Source organism: Trachypithecus francoisi, unplaced genomic scaffold (assembly GCF_009764315.1).
Source record: "Trachypithecus francoisi isolate TF-2019V2 unplaced genomic scaffold, Tfra_2.0 Lachesis_group17, whole genome shotgun sequence".
NCBI classification, from domain to species: domain Eukaryota; kingdom Metazoa; phylum Chordata; class Mammalia; order Primates; family Cercopithecidae; genus Trachypithecus; species Trachypithecus francoisi.
Window position 1 is genome coordinate 58,604,164 of NW_022681462.1, and position 23,813 is coordinate 58,627,976.

At 41.5% G+C, this 23,813-nt stretch overlaps 1 protein-coding gene across 2 annotated transcripts in view; it reads left to right on the forward strand.

Moving 5' to 3' along the window:
- FSHR (follicle stimulating hormone receptor) overlaps positions 1-10,527 on the forward strand; it is a 194,746-nt gene extending 184,219 nt beyond the window's left edge. For both annotated transcript variants that reach the window (XM_033176814.1, XM_033176815.1), the window contains 2 exons: positions 3,822-4,007; positions 8,706-10,527. In XM_033176814.1, the coding sequence (XP_033032705.1) occupies positions 3,822-4,007; positions 8,706-9,939 (1,420 nt within the window). In that variant the 3' untranslated portion in view covers positions 9,940-10,527. The remainder of the gene's footprint in view (positions 1-3,821; positions 4,008-8,705) is intronic.
- Positions 10,528-23,813: the final 13,286 nt, after the last annotated feature.

Consider the following 23,813-nt stretch of genomic DNA (forward strand, 5'->3'; position numbering starts at 1 on the left):
TCTTGCCTGAATTGTTATAGACAAAACAGGGAGTTGAGTCTCAGCCTTTGTTCTTTCCACATTTGAGAAAAAAAGAGGAACCCAAATGCCAGATAAGAACTTGGTCACAGAAAACAGGGCAAGTGTCACTAACAGAACTGGCTAGAACAGGGGTTGCCAAAAGAGAGGAACCAGAAAGATCTCCTGCAGCAAATAAAAAAGTTGGAAATCTCTAAAACAATGGGAAGTATAAATGGAGAGAAGGCAGAGACAGCAGCAGAGAGCAAAGATTCATCACAGTCACAAGGGTTCATGGACCAGACTCTGATCTCCAGGGACCCCAAATCTGAAGAACCATAATAGGGAGGGAGCTAGACAAGATGCCCTGGACCACCAGAATGTTTACCTTGTGGTGATAGCAACGAGTGTTGTGAGAAGTAATTAGATTCCAGATATATGTGGTATATAAAGTCAAGAAGTTTTTCTGAGAGTTTTGATGTAGGGTATGAGAGAAAGAGAGGAGTCAAGGTAGGCATCAAAGTTTTTGCATGAACAACTGGAAAGGTGGAACAGATTTTCAGAAAAGATCAGGAAGGCCATTTTTATTTTCCAAAGTCTGACCTGCCTATTAGACAACTAAGTGAAGACAAGGAGGCAATTTAATATGAGTCTGGATTTCAAGAAAAAGAAGCAACCTAGAAATACAAATTTTAGCACCATCAGCATATAAGTTATATTTATGTCCTAAGACTGGATGAGCTTACCTGCAGAGTGAAGATGGAGAAAAGAAGTCTGGGCACTGAGTTCATGGGCACTCCTGAAGTTGGAGGTCATGGAGGAACCAGCAAATAAGAAGAAACTTCCAAGGAGTTAGGAGACAAGTATTACCAGATATACAGAAAATTGCCAGGAAAGTATAAAATTTCTAGATTTGTATGAGCCTTAAGAAGTCATCAAACATATATAGGGCAAAAATTGACAAAACTGGAAGTATAGAAATCCAAAATCATAGTTGGAGATTTTAATATAATTTTCTCAGTAGTGACAGAACAAAGCAAAAAAATCATTAAGTATATAGGAGATTTGATCTAATTAACAGCTAACAAAGAGGGGACTATGTGTAAAATACACACACATACAAACACATACACACGTAACATAAAGGTAATTGTTCTGAAAATGTAAATCTTCCTGAATATCAAACGGGGATCAGCAGTCCAGAAACTGGCAATAGTAACCACTACTAACTCTAGGACTTGAGGAACAAATGAGGAAGTCATCTTACTGATGAAGCTGAATCCTCCAAGGATCTGTTCAACAAGAGCTGGAATCACGGATAAGACTCAGTTGCTGCCTGAGACAGAGGAGGGATGAGTATGCTCTTTTACCTACCCTCCAATCTCCTGCTAGTGCCATTTGCTAAACCCAATTGAAAGGTGATTGATAAGGTGGTACCTGGGAAATGGAACTGCAGGGATCATCCCTCCTGCAACACAGAGTACCTGGGAAATGGAACTGCAGGGATCATCCCTCCTGCAACACAGAGAAGAGCATAGTGAAGGGCATGACATGGATGTGAGAGACAATAGGCAAATCATCAACACACTGTATACGATGACTTGTCCTTCATCCTAAGAGCAATGGGGCGTCATTAAAGGGTAATCTCATAGGCATTTTTTATATCTGCAGTACTAAGATTGCAATAGATGGTCATAAGGACAGTTATGAGACCATTGCATTTGTCTAGGCAGAGACTGTGGTGACTTAGACCAAAGTAACAGAACAAGAGGGAAGTAGGCTGATTTGAAACACATTTAAAAGTTAGGCTTGAGAGAACAAGACACTGATGTCACATGAGAGAGTCAAGGATGGCACCCAGGTTTCCATTATGAAAAATAGGGGAAATTGGAAGGGTCATTTGCTGAGATGGAGAAAACAAGGAAGAACATATTTACAAGAAAGATGGTAAGTTCAGTTTTGATGCAAGTCATCAAAATGGTAGACTTCAAAAAACAACTGATTATCTGGACTTGGAGTTCAGGAGTAGGATCTGAATAGGGATACACATTTTGGAAGCCATCAGCACATGCCTGTTATCTGAAACTAAGGGAATAAAAGAGATCTCCTGAAAAGATTGGGTATAGTCAGAAGGGGTCTAGGTATAGAGAAATGCCAATATTTAAAGAACAGATAAAAGAGAAGTAAAACAAAAAAACATCAGAAAGAAGTCAACGGAGATGTCAGAGGAAAATATGTTGAGGAGAATATGATGCCAAGAAAGACAGTATCTCAGAAAGAAGGAGCATTATACCTGTGAATTGTAACTACAAAATCAAGGAGATCAGAACTAAGACATGGCCTTAGTGAGTATTATTTCCCCAGAGGCTAAAGAGAAACTCAATTGAATTGTGAGATGAGGAAATAGTGACATCAAGTACAAAGAACTAGTATAAATGTGCTTGGGAAATGGAAGTGACAAATAAGGCAGTAGTTAGGGATGGGTTTCACTGGACAATAGGAAGCCATTATAAATTTTTGAGCAAGATAATTATACAATGAAAACAAGACTTTGAAAATGTAATTTTCACCAGATTGTGAGAGCATATGGGGTAGCAAATATATATTCACACCCCCAAGTTTCATTACTCTGAGTGTCTACTGCTTTGATTTACAGGGAATGCCAACATTAAAAGATTCTTCTTCCTCAAGTATATACAAGGGTCCCCAAGGGTGCTGAAATGAACTCATCCTGGTCATCACTTGCTACCACCCCCATCAGAAGCACCCACTCGTGGCCAAGCTGTTGGCCCCAACAGGTCCAAGCTGGTGCCATTTAAATCTCCTTGTTCTCACCAGCCAGTCTTGGTTTTGAAGTTTGCAACTACCAGTGGTGCTGCCAGAAAAGCACCCACATCACTGGTGCTGCTGCCAAAAAGGATGGAACTTGCAGCCCATCAGGGGCAGGGACCTGGTTAAACTGGTCATGTGTGCTGAGGTCTACTGGACAGAGACTTTCCTACCAAACAAGAACAACTATCTCTCTCTCTCTCACTCTGTGTTATATTTACTAAGAATAGTTGCCAGACATTAAGTGTTTCTGTTGGTCAGGACATTCTTTATGTACTTTAACTCATCTAATTTTCACAACAACCCTCTGAAGTAGATAGGATTTTTGTCTTTCCATTTTACAGCTGAGGAAACTGAAACATGGAGAAGTGACATACTTGACCAAGGTCATAAATCTAATAGGGAGAGGGGCAAGGTAGATGTGCAGGCAGGTCTGCTGTAGATGCCAAGTTCGTAACCACCACTCTGCACTGCCACTTGGACTTTGTGCCAACACTGCCCCTACTGCCTGCCAGACTCTTCTTCTTCTTGTAGTATATTTCCTTCTTGTCCCTTTTCCTGAAATTTGGCCACAGATTCTACTCCAGCTCATCAGAAATATTTTTATAGCTAGTTTTATGGCACAGACAAATGGTCTCAATCCCTTAGTCCCATGCAAATTAGCAGGTACAAATAGACTGTAGAAGGGAAGGTGGCTAATTCTACTCACCAGCAACACTTATGGCCCAAATTAGCCAGGATGTAAGTATATCCAGGAATCAGAATGGCCTATTATCTAACTCCTCCTACCAGGAACAGAAGGACCAGGACTCCTACAGAACCAAATGTCCCATTAGCCAAATATTGATCTGGCCAAGGTGTGTTGGAGGAAGCGGAGTCTCTCTCCTCATCCACGTAAGAATATCACTAGAGTGTCTGCTATTTTGCCTGCTAACCAAGAGCAGAAAGTTTTAGGTCCATAGTAATCCTGTTATATTTACCTTTTCTCTTTATAGAGATATTTCAAGAACAAGGATCCACTCCCTGCCTAGCTATGGCTTAGAAAATCTTAAGAAGCTGAGGGCCAGGTCGACTTACAACTTAAAAAAGCTTCCTAGTCTGGAAAAGCTTGTTGCCCTCATGGAAGCCAGCCTCACCTATCCCAGCCATTGCTGTGCCTTTGCAAACTGGAGACGGCAAATGTGAGTCTATCTTTGAGCCCTGCTCAGGGATTTCCCCAGTGTAGAACTTAGTCCATAATTTCTACATATCTGGGACATGAAGAGAATCTACTTGCAGAGAGTTCCCTGTCTCAAGCCCTTTGGCACATTCTGGGTCAAAAATTCAGTTTTGTGGAGAGTGAGGAATGGTTGCACTCTTTCATTTCTTTGAAAATGGGCTCACAGGACAGGACTACCCATCGGGCAGAACATATACCAGGTACTAAATGAGAAAACATGAAAAATAGTAAGCACAGTGCCTGACTCAGAGTTGGTGCATAATATCTGTCCCCTCTTTCCCTTGTACCTTTATAGATTTAATCTTTCAAGTCCCAAACTCTGCACTTCATAAATGTCCCATCCATGTCATGTTTGGCAGGGAGATGCATAAATGCCATGCCAGAGACTGATGTACACATCTGCAGCACATCGCAATCACTCTAAGCCTCTCTAATCCACCTTGGGATCTCACTACCTCACAGGGAGGAGAAAGATTAAGATATCTCATTACTTTGGCTTTCAAAGAAAGCCAGGTTCAGGGAAGCCCAGACTTAAAGAGGATGATCTAAACAGAGACAAGTCCTAGTTACCTAACTGGTTAAAAAAGTGAGATAATCATAGAAAGGATCTGGAGAGAGTAAACAGAAAGTCGCCTTGGAGATTGTACACACGCCCCAGACATTTAAACAATGCATTGGAGGTAAGAATTTACTGAGTATCAGAGTTCTAAAAGCTCTCACTCTCCTCTGACCTCACCTACATAAGCCACACCATGTAGTTGCACTCATCAAATGATGTCTTTTTATTACTCTTATATACTAGCCTAGAACTAATACAGCTTTCCTATGATATTATTTCACTGTTTAACACAGTCTCCTCTATTATTCAACCTTTAACATACATTGACCAGTCCATGTGGACATTCCTCGCTCAAAAGCAAAACAAAAAGAACAAAACAGTACGCACCCTAAAATGTTTTCCAAGTAGCTGGGAGTCTCTACTCAGACCTTTCTGAAGGATTTGTAGAAAAATAGCTGTTTTTCAGAATCTGCATGCATCACTAGGATATTATCCAGAATGGGCACTCTTCATAGATGAGCTCAAGAGCCAGGAAATTTCTTCCTGACAACTAGAATTCTTAAGGTCCTGGGCTGAAGCAGTGGCTTGCCTCTTTTATATTCCACATAAGAATTATTCTATCCAGAGTGAGAAAGATACTAATTTTGCACCAAGTCCCTGGAACTGAACACCCCGAAGAGAAATAAAGAACACTGAAATTGTCCAGGCGAGGTGGCTCACACCCGTAATCCCAGCACTTTGGGAGGCCAAGGCGGAACAACTCCTTCAGCCGAGGAGTTTGAGACCAACCTGGGTAATGTGGTGGGACCTCGTCTCTACAAAAAAATGAAGAAAATTAGCCATGTGTGGTGGCACATGCCTGCAGTCCCAGCTACTCGGGAGGCTGAAGTGGGAGGATTGCTTGAGCCCAGGTGGTCGAGGCTGCAGTGAGCCATAATCGTGCCACTGTACTCCAGTCTGGGCAGCAGAGTGAGACTCTGTCTTTAAAAAAAGGAAGAAAATGTTAAGATCACTGTGAGAGCAGCTTGCAGTGTGCTATTTGGCCCCGTTCCAACACACCCCAATAATTTGTTATCTCATCGTGTTACTAAGACTCCTCTAGACATAGCCTCAAGGTTCTCCCAATTGGCATCTCCACATCTGCCTTATATTGTCCCAGGACATGAGGTCTTCTCTGATCCCTCCAGACCACTCTGCTCTCATCCCTCTGGGTTGCTGCTGTAACTCACCATCCAGGCCTGCTGGGGTACAGCAAGGAGGGGAATGTGGTTCTTCCACAATGTGCCAAAATAGAGTAACAAAAATTGTGATCGATGGTTTTTGTTTTTTATTTTTAGCAATGGGTATTTGATTTTTGTATTCATCAAATTCACACACACAAACAACGTAAAATAATTATGTTATTCAGAAGATAATTTCAGATTTATTCCTTCGATAGAATAATTTCATTGTATATTACAGTAGGTGTGGTTTGGTATTGGGATTCAAGTTTTAACTTGTATGATGAAATTATTCTGATCCTCATTTGGAAATAATGCCCAGAGTATAAACATGAGGCCCCTGTGACTAAAACTTTGGCCAGTGGTCCTCCTGGACTCTTCCTGGGCTCTTCCCAAAAGTTCCTATCAACTACACTCTTCATTTGTCATTGAACCAGATATTTCCTTGTCATAATTCTGTATTCAGTTCGCATGTTACTCTCATTTTATTCTTCAATTTGTATTGTATTTAACAATACAAGTTGTTTCTTCACAACTCAATGTTGTGAAGTCCATTTCTTCACAATTCAATATTAAATTGACATGCTGTGGCATATGCTTCTAAGTACCCACACAGGGCCTATACCTCAACAAGAATTCCATAAATAACCGCCATCATTTGTCTTCATACTGCTGACATTTGCTGAGTATTCACTGCCAAGCACTGTAATACTTTGTATCTTTATCTCATTTAATTCCCACAAAGGTAATATCATTATTATTCCTTTCTCACAGAGATAGAAACTGAGGCTCAGAGATACTAAATAACTTGACCTACACTGACCAAACAAATCCAGATCTGCTCTGCCTGCCTCCAAAGCTCAGACTCTGGGACACTGCTATGCCACCCGCAAGCATCTGTTCACTGACTGATCAGAGTCCAAAAGTGTCACTTTTTAAACTGACCGTAAACTGCATTTCCAACTCCTTATGATAGGATTTTCCAAAGTACTGCGGAGGCAAAGTTTGATGTCCCTCAGTTTCCACTTTTGTTTCTGTTCTTATCTCAGAGACATAAGTTATTTACTTTTCTCCTTACTTCATGTCAGTGGGTCACTTCTGTTTCAGAAAAGGGAAGCACAACATTTAAAATATGTGGACAGCAGCAACAACAGTAAGAATCTTCACAGACGCCGACCATAAGTCCCAGGAAGTGAAGGCTGTTTCTAGAGAGTTAAAGTAAGATCTCAATCCAATGAACCACACTGCAGTCAGCAAGTACCAGGTTACTTACTTTCTCTTCCTGGAATCAGGCTGTGGCTAGTTCAATAACAGGGTTTAAGAGTCGGGAATTAGACTAAGGACCACAAGATAACCCTCTTATGCCCTCTATGCCCATTATGGAGCTTGCCTCACCTTCCTTGGAAGACCACTGACTAAATCAAAACATTTTCTGGGCTGTTTCCATTGACTTTCAATTCTGTATATGTTCATCATTTAGCCTTAAACAAACAAAAAGAATCCCTTAGGCCAAGGGAAAATGACTCCCTGGCAATTCAATTCACTTCCCAGGGGTGAGAGAAGGGAGGACGGGGAGAGATGGGGAAAAGTTCAGTCCATGTATAATAGGTTGGAACACCTGGTGAGACTCATCCTTTAGCATCAAATGGAGTCTTTACCTCCTCCACTCCCCTAGCCACTTCTTTCCTCCTTATGAGGGTTTTAATATTCACTTCCCCGCTTATATCTGAGGTTATGTCAAGGTTTAAAAAAAATACAGTCAACTTAATATAGATGTGAACTTGCCCCTTGGGGAAGGAGGGAAAGGTATGCATGTGTATGTGTGATTTTTTTTTTTTTTTGCATCCAAAAATGTCCCAGTGTAAGGCTTATTCCCATTTTATTATGTAATTTCCATTCCATAAGCCTTTACTTCCAAACTGAAATATTACCTTCCATGTCTCTACATCCAGAGTATTGATAGACTACTCTGGGGTAGAATATTTATGGGTATACTCATGGATTGAATATTTATCACCTGGATTTCATTCAAATCCCTCTGTAAGTACCTCTATCCTGTTCACAAGGCCCCTTGTACGTTTGTGTTCAAAGGGAAAACCAAGACAGCAAAGTGAGGCCAAGGAGAGCTAGGCTGCCCCGAGGATGAGTTACGTTCTTAGAATAAATTAGGTCCTTTTGCAACTTGCACTTGCTCTTTGGGGCACTCACTAGGAAACTAATATGAGAGAGCCAGGCTTACCTTGCAGACAAACACATGCCTGAGGTCTATTGTGGCCCCCAGAAAGTGAGATAATAAAGAACAGGAAAGACCCTGGTAGCATTTCAGGCAAATTAGCTGGCCTCCTAATAGCCTGAGAACCAAAGAGCCAGGGAATAGGGGCTGGCTGGGAACTAACTAGATTTTGATCCCCTAATTTATGTAGATAAGAGAAGCAAATAAGTTCTCATTTGAGTGAGAGAACAGTCTGGATCTTCCAGTGATTTGAGTGTAGAGGAATAGGAATATCTCCTACTCAGGCATATTAAGAGATAGCTGGATCAAGATGGGAGAAAGAAAAGGGTAGAGTTGATACCAGGTCTGTAAATTATTTTCACTTAACAGCAAGGCTTAGTCTCAGGCGCCTTCCTCCCCACATTCAGGTTGTGGCAAGATGGTTTCCCCAGTGGGCCATCCAACTCTAGTAATATATATACAAGTTGTTATATTCATTTACAGTAAGCAGCATTAACCCTTGAGCTTAGCCTCAAGGGCAGATATGATGTGAGAAGAAAAAAAAAATCTCAGGAAGAAACCCATCATTTCTACCCTGCACAAAGACAGTGATGTATTTGCTATTCTGAATCTGAGATGTTGATTCTATTTCTTTTTGTATTTTTCTAGCTCTGAGCTTCATCCAATTTGCAACAAATCGATTTTAAGGCAAGAAGTTGATTATATGACTCAGGCTAGGGGTCAGAGAGCCTCTCTGGCAGAAGACAATGAGCCCGGTTACAGCAGAGGATTTGACATGATGTACAGTGAGTTTGACTATGACTTATGCAATGAAGTGATTGATGTGACCTGTTCCCCTAAGCCAGATGCATTCAACCCATGTGAAGATATCATGGGGTACAACATCCTCAGAGTCCTGATATGGTTTATCAGCATCCTGGCCATCACTGGGAACATCATAGTGCTGGTGATCCTAACTACCAGCCAGTATAAACTCACGGTCCCCAGGTTCCTTATGTGCAACCTGGCCTTTGCTGATCTCTGCATTGGAATCTACCTGCTGCTCATTGCATCAGTTGATATCCACACCAAAAGCCAATATCACAACTATGCCATTGACTGGCAAACTGGAGCAGGCTGTGATGCTGCTGGCTTTTTCACTGTGTTTGCCAGTGAGCTGTCAGTCTACACTCTAACAGCTATCACCTTGGAAAGATGGCATACCATCACCCATGCCATGCAGCTGGACTGCAAGGTGCAGCTCCGCCATGCTGCCAGTGTCATGGTGATGGGCTGGATTTTTGCTTTTGCAGCTGCCCTCTTTCCCATCTTTGGCATCAGCAGCTACATGAAGGTGAGCATCTGCCTGCCCATGGACATTGACAGCCCTTTGTCACAGCTGTATGTCATGTCCCTCCTTGTGCTCAATGTCCTGGCCTTTGTGGTCATCTGTGGCTGCTATACCCACATCTACCTCACAGTGCGGAACCCCAACATCGTGTCCTCCTCTAGTGACACCAGGATCGCCAAGCGCATGGCCATGCTCATCTTCACTGACTTCCTCTGCATGGCACCCATTTCTTTCTTTGCCATTTCTGCCTCCCTCAAGGTGCCCCTCATCACTGTGTCCAAAGCAAAGATCCTGCTGGTCCTCTTTTACCCCATCAACTCCTGTGCCAACCCCTTCCTCTATGCCATCTTTACCAAAAACTTTCGCAGAGATTTCTTCATTCTGCTGAGCAAGTTTGGCTGCTATGAAATGCAAGCCCAAATTTATAGGACAGAAACCTCATCCACTGCCCACAACTCCCATCCAAGGAATGGCCACTGCTCTTCAGCTCACAGAGTCACCAATGGTTCCAGTTACATACTTGTCCCTCTGAGTCATTTAGCCCAAAAGTAAAACACAATGTGAAAATGTATCTGAGTGTTGAATGATAATTCAGTCTTGCCTTTGAAGGGTATGCCACAGATAGCTGACAGTGCTTCTACATATCTCACCTAATTTAAGCTTCCTGGCATACCTTTAAGGTAAATTGGTCAGGAACTATTAATTCCATGTGATACATTGGGAAGCTGAATTATTAGTAACAACAATAATTAAAGAATACAATACTATATTACATGTTTTATCCTTATATATGTTATTTTTGAACATTATGTTCAAAGTGCTTTTGTTCAGATTATCTCAACTGATCCCTGTTAAATAAGCAGGACAGGGATTATTCTTGGAGTTTTACAAATGAGGAAACTAAGACTCAGAGTTAAGTCACTTGTTCAAAATTGTTTGGTTTGTAAGAGGCAGAGCCAGGATTAGGTATTCCGACTCCCAGAGAATTTCCAAGAGAAGTACCATGGTATTCATTCATTCATTCATTCATTCATCCATTCATTCAACAAATATTTACTTAACACCCATTTGAAGCCTTTGTAATGCATCAATGTGGACAGGCTAAAATACATTTCCCAGAATTCCCTTCCTCATGTGTTTCCAGTTAGAGTGGGCCATAATGAAGACTCTAGGAAAACAGGAGGGCAAAGGAAAATGGCAGCCATTTTGTAGCTCAGCACACTGTTGCTGATGCTGACTCAGCTTACTGCTGTAAAGCAGCGGCTGGGTCTCCAATTGCTCCACCTTTCCCTGGGTCCTCCTTCAGGTTCTCAGACTCATCCTGAACCAGGTATATTTGTTAAGCTCCATGAAAAAGGGTCCAACCTCTGCAGGGCACTTTCATCACCAAGGTCAGAGGCAACAAGAATGTAAGCAGGGCTCAGGGTGTGCTTGTGGAATTCTACCTGTGCTGCTGCTTCCAGCATGCTGTGATCTTCCCTTTATGATCGCCCACCCTGAGGACTTCTAGCTCTGGCATCAGCTGTGGAGACATCCTTACAAAGACAGGTTAACCAGCTCCCCACAATTGTGTAAGCCTGTAACAAGTATTTACCACCTATATGTATCTACATGCATGCAAATATATCACTGGTTCCGCTTCTCCGCTTGAATCCTAACACCTATTATATGACGTGCATATGGATTGTAATGTTAAGAACACAGCAGTTTGGAATCAGACAGCACTGAGATTTTATTACGACTCCACAATAAGCCAGAACCTGACCTCACTAGGCTCAGCTGCCATTTCTGTAAACTAGAGCTGGTTATATAGCTATTGAGCTTATTGTAAGAAGTAGATAAGAAAATGGTTGTGAAGTGCCTAGTGCTGTAGCTGGTATGGTAAATGTTGGTTCACTTCTCTCCTCCCAGACCTGTGCCTGGTCTAGTGCCTTCTCCTGAACTTCAGTCTAGAACTCATTCCATTATAGCATATTGCTCTTGATAAATAACCATACTACCCACATCTATTTTATAAATGACCCCATCTGGATATTTTCGGTCATAAATACCACCTATAAATTCCACCAAGCTCTGAGCCCTGGCTAGCACACAAAGCTCTGAGTCTGCTCTTTCAATATTAGAAGCCAGTCCTTCCTCCTCTTACCGTTTGGCAACCTTTTAAAAAGCTGATCCCAAAAGCATTAATGAGGAAGTTCTTACAGAGCCAGAAGAAAAAGCAATCGTCTCCTCCCATCTGACCTGGCACCATTTTGATATACTGTGAGCATCAAGTGCAAAATAAAATAATTGTCCTTGTAAATAGTCTAGAGTTTTACTGTCTGGCACAGTGGCTGCTAGCCACATGTGGCTATTGGGCACTTGGACCGTGGCTAGCCTGAATTTAGATGTGCTGTAAGTGTAAAATACACATGGGATTCCAAATACTTCATATGAAAAATTGTAAAACAGCTCAGTAACTATTTTATTGATTACATATTAGGACAATATTGTTTTTGAGGTATCAGGACAAATACATTTAAACATTAATTTCACTTATTTATTTTTACATTTTTTAATGTAGCTACAAGAAAATTTTAAATCACATACGTGGCTTGCATTTATGGTTTGCAGTATTTTTCAATTGGAGGGCACTGATCTAGAACTATACAAAAATAAAGGGCTTTCAGCTAGCATTTTCTCCCCAGCCCCCACACACTCATTTGCTGCACTGCTGGGCTGTCCCAGCTCCATCTGCAGTCATTCATCTTCCTTATTTTTGACCAGAGGCAATGTATTTATGAATTTGGACTCAAAAGCAAGTTGCAGCTAAATTAAAAATACGATAGAGTATTAATTATTCTACAACATAGCTGCTGATGACACATCAGTTTAAGAAATCACGGCTCTGAGAGGCAAGAATGTGTTCAGAGACAAATATACAGCAAGAGACACTCAGAAGACATTTTTTCCATCACTATAATACTTCCTGGTAAGAGATGAGACTTTTCTCAAATAAGCAAACATATTTATGGGTAGCTAAATTCAGTGCTTCTAAATCCTTTAGACAAATCTGAAGGGAAAGAAAAACATCCTACACTTTCTGTATTATAATAAAAGCTATTGAAATCCAGTGTATCAATCACTCTTCCCCCTAAAGGTGCTTATACAGGTAACACCCCTAAAGTTGTACCTCCTGGAGTGGCAATTCAGACCCAGAGGGAAAACACACACACACACCCACGCAAGAAAGTTTCAGATTAATACAAGTTAGTTTTTTCTATTTTTTAAGTTTGTATTGCAAATCTCAAAAACCATGAAGAGTACAATAGCTCCCACAGATTCCTTAAAGTACCCATATCTCCATGTGTAATACAGAAAATATCAATAACAAGTACTGATCTCTCAGGATGGATATTGGCTGTGAACATTTCATTTGGCCATCCTGGTACAAAATGAAATCTTTGCCTCCTATCCCTGACCACACACTGGATCTGCTCCCATATCTATTTCCTCAAATTTTCACCCATCATAAATTCCTTCAGCCCCATCCTGGAAAGCCTCTCATTTTGTCTTCCGTTCTCCCCGCACTTTCCTCCTTATACTCCTTTGACCAAATCCCCAGAAAATCTGACAAGGTAGGATCCTCCTTGGCAGGGTTGGAGCAAGGCGACTGAATGGGTAAGTCCAGAGTGAATGGGACAGAGTGAAGAGACGAACTGGGTACACAAAGTTGATCAACAGTTTTTATCTTGTTGCATATATATGCAGTAGTTTTGGTGAAGGGGATGGAATGGGGGGCACTAGAGAGTAGTTTTTCACTACAAGGCTCCATGTGATGATCATGGGGAACCCTTCATACCTTGTTTCTGGAAGAGTAAATGGAGGGAGGAAGAGAGTAAGAGGAAACGTCCCCTGCACTTGCACCACCAAGACACTGCAACTTTTACCACAGGCAGCACTCTGCCTTATTTAGTCAGTATCACGTGGCATTAGAAAAATCCAAAAAAGATCATCGAAACTGATGGCCACATCTTTAGGTCCATAAAGTATTTTATTAGGAAAGTTTGTAAAGGCATAAGCAGGGAATAAACTTTCAGCTATTGCATACTAAGGGACATTGAAGAAAGAAGACTAATATATAGATGTGTTGTTTAAATTATAACTGAATCCATTAAAGAGACTAATAAATGTCCACACAAAATAAAGCTCAACTATAAGGTTCTATTTGCTGGCCCTCATCAAGGTGCTTTCAGTGGCAAGAAGCAGAACTCTTTAAAAAAAAAAAAAAAAAAAAGCCTAAACAATAAGGTCAGTTACATAAACTGCTCCAGGCTTGGATTGGCAACTCAATGATCTCAAAGACCCAGGACCTTTTCCATCTTTTTGCTCTACCATCTTTGCAGTCTTCAGCCACATCTTCCCTCATTATAGTAGGTTGCTATAGCCCCAAGCAGACATGACCAAATCCAGAAACAAAAGATGTCTTTCCTTCTGTGCATCTCTCTTTTCAAAAGGAATAAAATGTCTCATTAAAGGCCATAAGAATGCCTTCCTTTCTATGCATTATCTAATATTGTTGCCCTGGTTGCAAGAGAGGTCACAAAATGAGCCTCTGCCACATTCAGCCTCTATAGTGGAAGGCAAGTTCTGTCAGGAAGGTGGAAGCAGGTACTAGAAGAGGGGGATGAATGGGCAGGCAACTTCATCCTCCAACCTGAGTCAACCCAAATCCTCTCTCATGGAATGAAGCCAGTGGTATTCAAGGTCAGGATACATATGGCTTCTTTACACCTCATATCTCCTGTCTTCATCCCTCTGTCACCCTCCCTCCGTTATAACCTGCAGTGCAGCTCCTCTCCATGTAGTCTGTCCCTGAAACAAACCCTAGAGACTACTTAGATCTAAAGGCAACCACTAGAGTTTTGTTCATGAAATCCTATTTGGGAATAGGAGTGGAAAAGGAAAAAAAAAAAAAAAGAGAGAGACAAGAGAAAAAAGAATTAACAAATAAAAGAAATGCACTAGGATAGGAACGAAAAGACATGAAGAAAAGAAAGAATGGCAAGACAAATATCAAGGAAAGGAGCAATGTGAAAGAAAGCTAGGCCCTGACCATGTCCTTTGTGCAGTTACTTGTTTATCTTTGTCTTAAGAAAATCTTTTCAACTTGTTGCAAAGAGTTCAATTCAGAACACTGAATGAGCTCAGTCTTAGATCCCAGTAGAAAAACCCAATAGACATACCATGATGGTCTAGGCTTCCCATGGCTCCACATACCATGGTCTGGGGTCCCCACATCTAGTTCAAAAAGTGAGTAATGGAAAAATATTTCTGAAGATATTTAAAGCCTCCCCATGTCAGACCTCAGAAAATGTAAAGACAGCTTGATCCTTTACATGACACAAGGTCTTCATCGTATTCTATTCTTCCCAACAGCATTAGTCACGGCCCCTGATCATTTTGTTCTGGAATATATAAGCTTCAAAAATATACTAAACTCCAAAGTTCGTAACAGCAATTGATTTGTTATGCTCTTGCTTCCTTTTCTTTTGTTATTTTATATCACGGGATTCCTTGAATCCTGGGACATTCCTTAAACACACACAAAAGAAGAATATAAACAATTATCTTATTTGTAGTTATATTGTCCACATAATAAGATGCAAAGGACATTTTCAGCTCTGCACTTAAAGAACTTTCAGGCAATTTCCCCTCCATTTATCATTAGCAAGGGTCATTTAAACTGCTAGGTATTAATGAGTTGTTCAAAGATGCAGTCTGGCCAGTGAATATTCAAAAGTTGTTGTTTCACAGGCAGCAAAACCTGTACCACAAGATTCCCATCTCCAAAGAATGAAGCTACCAAACAGCTTTGTGTTCCTATTCTGGAAATCAGGCAGCCTGCAGAGTGTGAAGGTGAAGGACATCCAGGGCACCTAGTGAGAGTTGGCCACCCAAATAACTACCTGCCTCCTGCACCTGAAAAAGTTAGAAGACATGGTAGTTCAGGAGTTGGAAGAATTATTCTTATCTGTCCTTGCAAGTTGGGTTGGAGGATGAGCCTATCAAGTGTGAAAATTGTGCCCAGCACCATCCACTACCTAGGACAGTCTGGCTTAACTCTCTAATGCATAGTCATGGAATTTCAGGACTGAAGGAAACTGGTGACTTATTTATCCAAGGCCTTCATTCAAAGATGAGAAATCAGGAGAATAAAGAGAAATTACTTGTCCAAGGTAATATAATTCATAGTAATCAAGTAAGGATTGGAACTCAGCTGTAACTTCAAACCAGAGCTCTTCCTCATAATTCCCCCCTTAAATCATGGGACTTGGCAGCACACACATCAATCACGCACATGCACACACACAGTCCACACTTAAACAGAGTCAGCCCCTTTGAACTGAGGAGTCAGCCTAAAAATCTTCCCATTCTAAGTAATTAATACCAGGGGTGATTTTCTAAGACTTTGAAAGAGCTATGAGAATTCACCTTCTTCCACATCCATTTGTATTGATTTCTACTCTCTGAATGTGCCACTGGGAGGAAAAAAGTTGGGTGCACTGACTCCTGGTGACCACCATAGGAGGTACAGAACTCCTGGCCTTTAACTCCACTCTTGTGTGCTCCTCTAATATCCATGAGGTAATGCAAATGCTCTCTGTCCAAAAGAGATTTAGGTCATTTCCTTTTCACAGAAAGCATAGGGAAGGGAAGCAAAAAGGAAAGAATAAGAGGAGTGGGTAAGGGAAGAAGAGAGGGAATGAATGAAGGAAGGGAGGGAGGGGAAAAAAAAAGAAAATGTGGAAAATATCATGAAGAATAGACTGCCTGTGTGTGTGAAGTAATGGGAAACCTTCATACACCACATCCCCACAGAGACCCCTGAAAAATTCTCATCTCCATCTATTCCCCGTGCAGTGTGAGCTGCAGCCAGCCTAGGCTTCCCGGTGCCACAAGCCAAGGCTTCTTTAGGAAATGACCCAGGAAGCCCTCCATCCACCTTGCACTGTTGGAGCATTGACTATGGATCAATTGGGCTGGTGTACCAAGTCCTCCTCCCTAGGAAGTCTGGAATGTGTAAGGCAGTTTTCTGTGTATTTCAGTGAATAGTTTTAGATCAACATTCAAGAAACTTATTTGTGAGACAGAATCTAACCAAAGACATAAGAGTCAGTATTTGGAACTATACAAATATTTGGTGTTGGGGTAAATTATATCACTGGGAGCCACCTAGAGAAATCAAAAACTAACTCTGAACAAGCCCACACAATTCTATTTTCCACTTATGCATTCCCTTATTCAACAAATATTTATTGAGTGCCTACTTTAAACCAAGCACTATTCCAGTCACTGGATACAAAGTAGTAAATAAAAATGTCTGTCCTTGGAGACTCTATAGTCAAGTAGAGGTGACCAATGACATACAAACTAAGTAAAATGCATTAGTGCTAGGCAGTCACAAGTGCTGGTGACAAAAAATAAATCAGGGAAGAGGGATATGATATGCGACATTGGGGGCCTCCCTGAGAACGTGACTTGAGTAGACCTGGAGAGAATGGAAAGTGAGACATGTGGACATTGAGGGAAGAGTGTTCCAGGCAAAGGGAACAGCAAGTGCAAAAGCCCAGGGACAGTGAACCTGGTTTGCTCCAGAAAAACAAGATCAGTGTGGCTGGAGCAGAGAAAAGGGGGTGAAGGAGAGTAGCAAGAAATGAAGACAAAAAAATACAGGAAGCTAGATCATTTCAATTTCTCTATTTCTAAAAGGGTGGAAGCAGGCTTATTAAGAATAAAAAAAGACACCTGAAAGGTTGTAATAAGTATTAATTGAGCTTGTGTGTGTAGATTGCCTAGCCTTGTATTTAACACTAGGAGATCTTGAATTTCAGTCACTTTTCATTTCCTTTAACAGCTTGCTGTACCTCATCCTCCCCCTTTTCCACTTTCCTGGTTTCCCAGCCCTCACTCTAATTCTCTCCTGCCATCATCTCTCCACCCACCCCACAGCAAAGCTGCTCTCCTGTGGGGCTGTCACTTTCAAAAGAATATGATAAATGGTTCACACCACAGTGATAATAATCTCCTATATTGCGATGGGCTTTTTTACACATTCCAGAAGACATTGGCTTGCATTGGTTCATTAGGTCCTCAAAACATTCCTGTGAGGTAGAAAGGAGGATAGGGTTTCCTTGTTATAAAAGAAGAAATTACCATTCAAAGGTTAAGTGATCTACCTAGGTTGTGTAGCTAAACAATGACAGAATAAGTACAGAATTCAAATCCCTTGGTTCCAATCTGGACTGTCTCTTTAATGACTGTCACAACTGAATGTGTCCACTTCCTAGGGTTACATAAAAGTAGAGATATTGGAAACACCAGCCTTAACATGAATAAGGGCAGCAACCTAGATCAGACACTTCTGGCAGCAAGACTAGGCCAGCAGCTGACCAGGGACTGTATTCTTATACAGCTGATGCTCACTGTCCTTGCTGAAGCCTTGATGGTGTGAATTTAATCAGATGAACAAGGAAAATAGAGTCACAAAGCAAAGCCCAGTGCTCCAGTGAGCAGAGCTTTTTCTAATTCCCTGTAATACCTTTCGTCTCCTGATCCCAAGCGCAGGGCACTCCCTGACTGGCATGCAGTTGAGCTCAGCAGAAGCCAGGGAGAGAGAAAAACAAGAGTCCATGAAATGTACTGTGGCTCAGGAGAGCCCTAACTCATGGGTCAAACTTGACTGTGAGCCAGTGTAGCTAAGGAATTTGACAGCCCTAAGGTGTTTCCTCCAGAGGAGAATAACCTTTAATTTAAGTGTGTCTTTGTTCATCCCTAAAAGAGACCATTTGCTGGGAAAGAATAAGACCATGGCATGGCCGTGGCTATTTTCTCTGCTGCAATCAGGCATTTCACATTTAGATGTCAGTTTCTAAGTGAAGTAAGTTGAGGGCAGACGTGTGGTCCCCTTCCTAGACACCATACTTTAGAGGACCCTGCTCTCTCTTGCCCTCTTCTAGCCATGCCTCACCCACAGGCAAGGAATCTGGGAGACCATGAGGCCAATGGGACACATGAGCACCCAAATTTGCACTGAACATGCTCTGATACTTGAGGCCCCAAAATCTCCTGAGTACTCAAAGTCTGCCTTGACTCTCTCCACCCAAGGGTGCATTCCGCCCTCAGTGTGCACCCCACAGGCCTAGTGATGGCTGTTTGCAGGGTGTAAATGGAACTCAGAGGTGCAGGCTGGAGTGGCATAATGCATGCTCAGTGCAACCAGGGTACACAGAGAAAAGGAACTCCGCAGGGCAGGACTTCCACTTGTACCCTTGTCTGAGTCCTGCAGATGTGAGTGGTGGTCTTCATGAAGAAGTAGAGGTGAGTCAGTGTTCCCCCACTACTGAGAAAACCATTCAAAGCACAGCTTGCAGGCCAGTGTTGTCACCTTCACTTGGGACACATGCACTTTGGCCATGGCTCTGCCATTCAGATCATTCCATATTGATTAGAACCCTTGGCACTTAACTCAGTTGCCATCTCCTTCCCCACTTCTGCACTTTCCTGACAACTTCAGAATCATCATGGATCACGCAGCCTGGACCTCAGCCTCACGATACTTTGATTTACCCATTCCCAGTGCTTTACACTTTCATACACCTGGGCAACTTGTAGCCACAATCCCAATCCTGAAATGTCCAGAAATCGCCCCCTCACCTCTGAAGTCTTCACCTTCAGAAGACAACTCCCTCCTCCCTTGCTATTCTACCAACCTCCTCAACTTTCCTCCTGGAGCATGCCTTGCCTTTTAGGCTGCATGCCTTTGCTCACGCCATGCGCCCTGCCTAGGCCCTCCCTGCATATGCCCTCTTTATCTATACAACTCAGCTCAAATATCACTTTTCATTGAATGTCCATTGACTAAGCACTAGGAAGCAAGCACCGTGCTAGGCAGCAGGATTACAAAATTAGTAAAATGTCTTCTTTCCCCCACACAGACCAGCTCAGGAAATAGACAAGTAAACATAATTCCATCTGTGTGGTCATTTGAGCAAGTTACTATGAGAGCACAGAGGATTTTACCAAATTCAGTTTTACCAAGCAGGGCACTGTACCCGGTGAGAGACAAGGATGCCCTGCCTGGAGTTTTACACATGCATCTACCTGCTTCAAAACAATATATTCATTGGAGGGAAAATGGGAATAGCCCATCTGATTTCTTCTACTGACTGGCAGGCACTCAAACAGAGGTTCATCTTAGGAAATAAAGGAGCTAATATTAGTTCAGCTGTTATGATGTGCCTGTCAAAGAGAAAGTTTCCTCAACCCGCCTAGGGTTGGCAGAGAAAGATTAATAGGAGAAAACATAAGAATTTATTTGATCAAAGTTGTACATGTCACAGGAGCCTTCAGAAATTAAGACTCAAATATCAAGGAAAATTGTCCATTTGTATGCTAATATTCAGTGAAGAATGGACAGCTATGTCAAATTTGATTGGACAGAAAGGGTATGGTCTAATGGTAGCAGGCAGAGGGAAGAAACCCAGCAAGATCTGTCTGTTCACATTCTTCTTTGCTTTTCTGTGTGGCAGTTCTTTCTCCTGGGTTTAGGGCAGGACTCATTCTGGAATGAGGGTCTCATGATCATGTATCAGACAAGATAGGTCAGAGAATTTCGTTATGGCCAGCCCCCACACAGAAAGGCAGGGGAAGGTTAGACTAATATGTCTAGGCTTTATGGCTCTCTTTAGGGAAGAGGAGTTCTAGTTTCTATGACCCACACTGAGGAAGAGGAATTCTAGTTTCTCTGGTCTGCCTTGGGGAAGAAAGGAGAGCAGGAGAAAGAAAGGTGGGAGAAGGCCAGAAAGACTTTGTTTCTGAAGCTCTTTCAGTTTCCTTCAGTTTAAAGCATTCATCACACCAAGACGCCATACTGTGGGCCATCACGTTCTGAGCCCTAAAACTTCCAATATTATGCTACGAATTTACGCCATGATTTCAGGTAATTATTCCAACAATGCTACAAGGTGAGTATTTGTGTTATCCAATTTCACAGATGCAGGAACTGAAGTGGAAAAAATTGGCTAGCATTATATGGCTGGCAAGTGATCAAACAGGATTTTCTCATTATTTCATTCACTCAATAGTTATTGAGCTCATAGTATATGTCAGGCATTATGTCAGACTTCATGGATACAGACAGGTACACAATAAACAAGGTGGCCACTGCCCAAATGGAGCTTGCATTCTGGTCGGGAAGACAGATAATAAACAACAAGAAAGAAGCAATATAACAGATTGGGACACTGCTATTAATATAAGTAAATGAAGGAGGGATGTCATCAGGAGGATCTGGGAAGGAGTGGATGCTACTCCAGGGTGGTCAAGGATCTGTCTAGTTGCAAAGCACTAGACTTTCCACAATCCCTTCTACCCTCCAGTGTGCCTCCGCAGTATATATGGCAACAAATTCTGGTTTCGTGTATTCTACCACTTACTCCAAGTCTAGTAAATATTTACAAAGCTTACCATTGCCTACGACTCTCAGATTCTTTTCCTAAGATGCTGCAGAATCCTTATGTTTCTCAGCCTTAACAGAATGAAAAGGAGGTCTGTGCTTATATCACTTAATGACCAAAGAGGAAGGAAATTTACAATTAATGTGCACTTTGCCAACTGTGGATGAATTAGTTAGGTCACTGTGATCTACAGGTTAGATGTCTGTTCAGCAGTGTTCTCTACTTGAGATTCCAAGGAGGTTGAAGCTCACTACTCCCCATCCCCTGTTCTCTTCTTTCCCTTACCTGCTTCCTCACACTGATTCAGAATCTCCTCCATGGCGCGGGGGTGGTGGCTCACGCCTGTAATCCCAGCACTTTGGGAGGCCGAGCCAGGTGGATCACCTAAGGTCAGCAGTTCGAGACCAGCCTGGACAACATGGTGAAACTCTGTCTCTACTAAAAATACAAAAATTAGCCAGCTGTGATGGCAGGTGCCTGTAATCTCAGCTACTCAGGAACCTGAGGCAGGAGAATTGCTGGAACCCAGGAGGCAGAGGTTGTAGTGAGCTGAGATCGCGCCATTGCACTCCGGCCTGAGCAACAACAGACTCCATCTCAAAAAACAAAAACAAAAACAAAACAAAACAAAAAAAGCAAAAAAACCAGAATCTCCTTCATATTACCTTCATATCAGTATCTTACAACACCTGAAATCCCCATCTTATCAATCAGATGCATGCTGGTGGAAAGAGCATGAAACATGTCCAAAGATATAGTTTGAACTAGTTTGAAGTTTGAACTCTACCCTTCACCCTGTTTTGGAAGAATGTGTGAGTTGGAGTATATGAAAGCATGTCAAAAACTACCTAATCATCATTAATATGGGTCCAGCTGAAATACAAATGTTATTGGGAATGGTCTCTAACTAATGTGATTTAATTAGCTGAGCTTCTTCCACCACATCGCTTTACCCTTAGGGTATGGGTGCACACAGGGCTTGTGTGATGCAGGTGGAAGAGTCTGGGCACTGGGGAGCCAGAGTGAACTCGCATGGAATCAGCGCTTACTGGGCAGCCAGATGGGCAGCATTAAAGCTTTGGGGACATGGGTGCTTAAGGAAAAGAAACAGCCAAAAGGAAATGAAGGAGCATTAAACAGCAACCCAGCCATGTCACATGACTCACATTCCTCTTGCGCCAGAGCCCAGTGTGAGCCCCTGTCTAACAGTCGGTCACAGAGGACCCAGCAGCAAGGCATGATTATCAACAGAAATAGCTTAGCAAAATGCAGCTGTAACCCCAGAGGGCACAACTGTGACCCCTTTCTGCCAACATTGTTCAAATGCAAGGACAGAGATGGTTTTCCAGAATGCAATGACTACAAGAGTTGTCCGCCTCAGACCTGCGAAGAGAAGTAAAGCCATAGGGAAATGGGGACCATAAGAGATAAGGATATAAGTCCTTGTGATGCTTTGGATAAGGAAAGAGATATAATAACTTTAGATGTAGAAAAAATATTTTAGGAAATATATGCTAAAAATGAAATGGCAATGACTGAATGAAAACACAATAAAGACAGAAATATATCTTTTAGCTTCTGAAAGCTAAAACTATAAAACTTTTCTGTGAAACTGTCTTTCACAGAAGTTTATAGAAAGCCAAGATTTCCTAGCCAGGACTCAAAAAGCAATAATGTATAAAAAATTGATAAATTGGGCTTGATCAAGATTAAACATTTCTGTTCATCGAAAGACACATTAAGAAAATGAAAAGACAGGGCAAAGCCAAAAAAAAAAACACTCAAGACACCTCTAACCCACGATTCACATCCAGAATATGTAAAAAACTCCTGCAAATAAACAATAGAAAGATAACCCAACAAATAAGGGAGGGCAAACACATGTACTATAGGACCCAGCAGCTCCACTTTTAGTTACTTACACAAGAGAAATTTTGAATATACATAACAAAAAGATAGGTATATAGCAGTCTTACTCATAAAAACCAAAAACTGGAAAAGCACCCAAATATCCATGAAAAGGTGAATAGATAAATAAATTGTGGTATATTTATACCCTGGAATACTGCTCAGTCATAAAAACTAAATAAATTACTGATATACACCACATAATGATGAATCAATCTCAAAAATACTATATTAAGTGAATGAAGGCAGAGCCAAAGAGTAAATACTGTATTTTTCCATAAATATAAAGTTCAAGAACAGGAAAAACTGATGCACAATGATGTAAGTCCAAAAAGGTCATCTCAGGGATAAAGGGTTGACTGAAAAGGAGAACTTTCTATAATAATGGAAATAGTCTATGTTTCGTGTGGCAGTTACACAGATGTAAACAATTATCAAACCAATCAAATGAACACTTAATATCCATGCATTTTGTTGTATGTAAACTATACCTCAACTTATTTTAAATCCACAAAACAAATCTGTGTTCCTTTAGTAACAATTAGATAATATAGCAGAAAAAGGCAAAACATCCTCACAATAGCAATAACTATAAGAGTACATACAATAACACAAGAGTACATAGAATAAGGACAAGATTTTCACAAGAAAATGTAAAACTTATTGAGAGAAGACCTAAGTAAATGAGGAGATAAGTTATTTTCATCAATGTGAATTTTCAATATTACAAATGTATCAATTCATTCCCAAATGAATGTATACATTCAATACAATGCAATGAAATTCCAAACTTTAGTTCATGGGTAGGGATTTATAGAACTTTAGAGATCAATTTGGCTATAATAAAAATGCACATAACGGCTGGGCATGGTGGCTTACGCCTGTAATCCCAGCACTTTGGGAGGCCAAGGCGGGCAGATCACGAGGTCAAGAGATCAAGACCATCCTAGCCAACATGGTAAAACCCCGTCTCTACTAAAAATACAAAAATTACCTGGGTGTGGTGGTGTGTGCCTATAA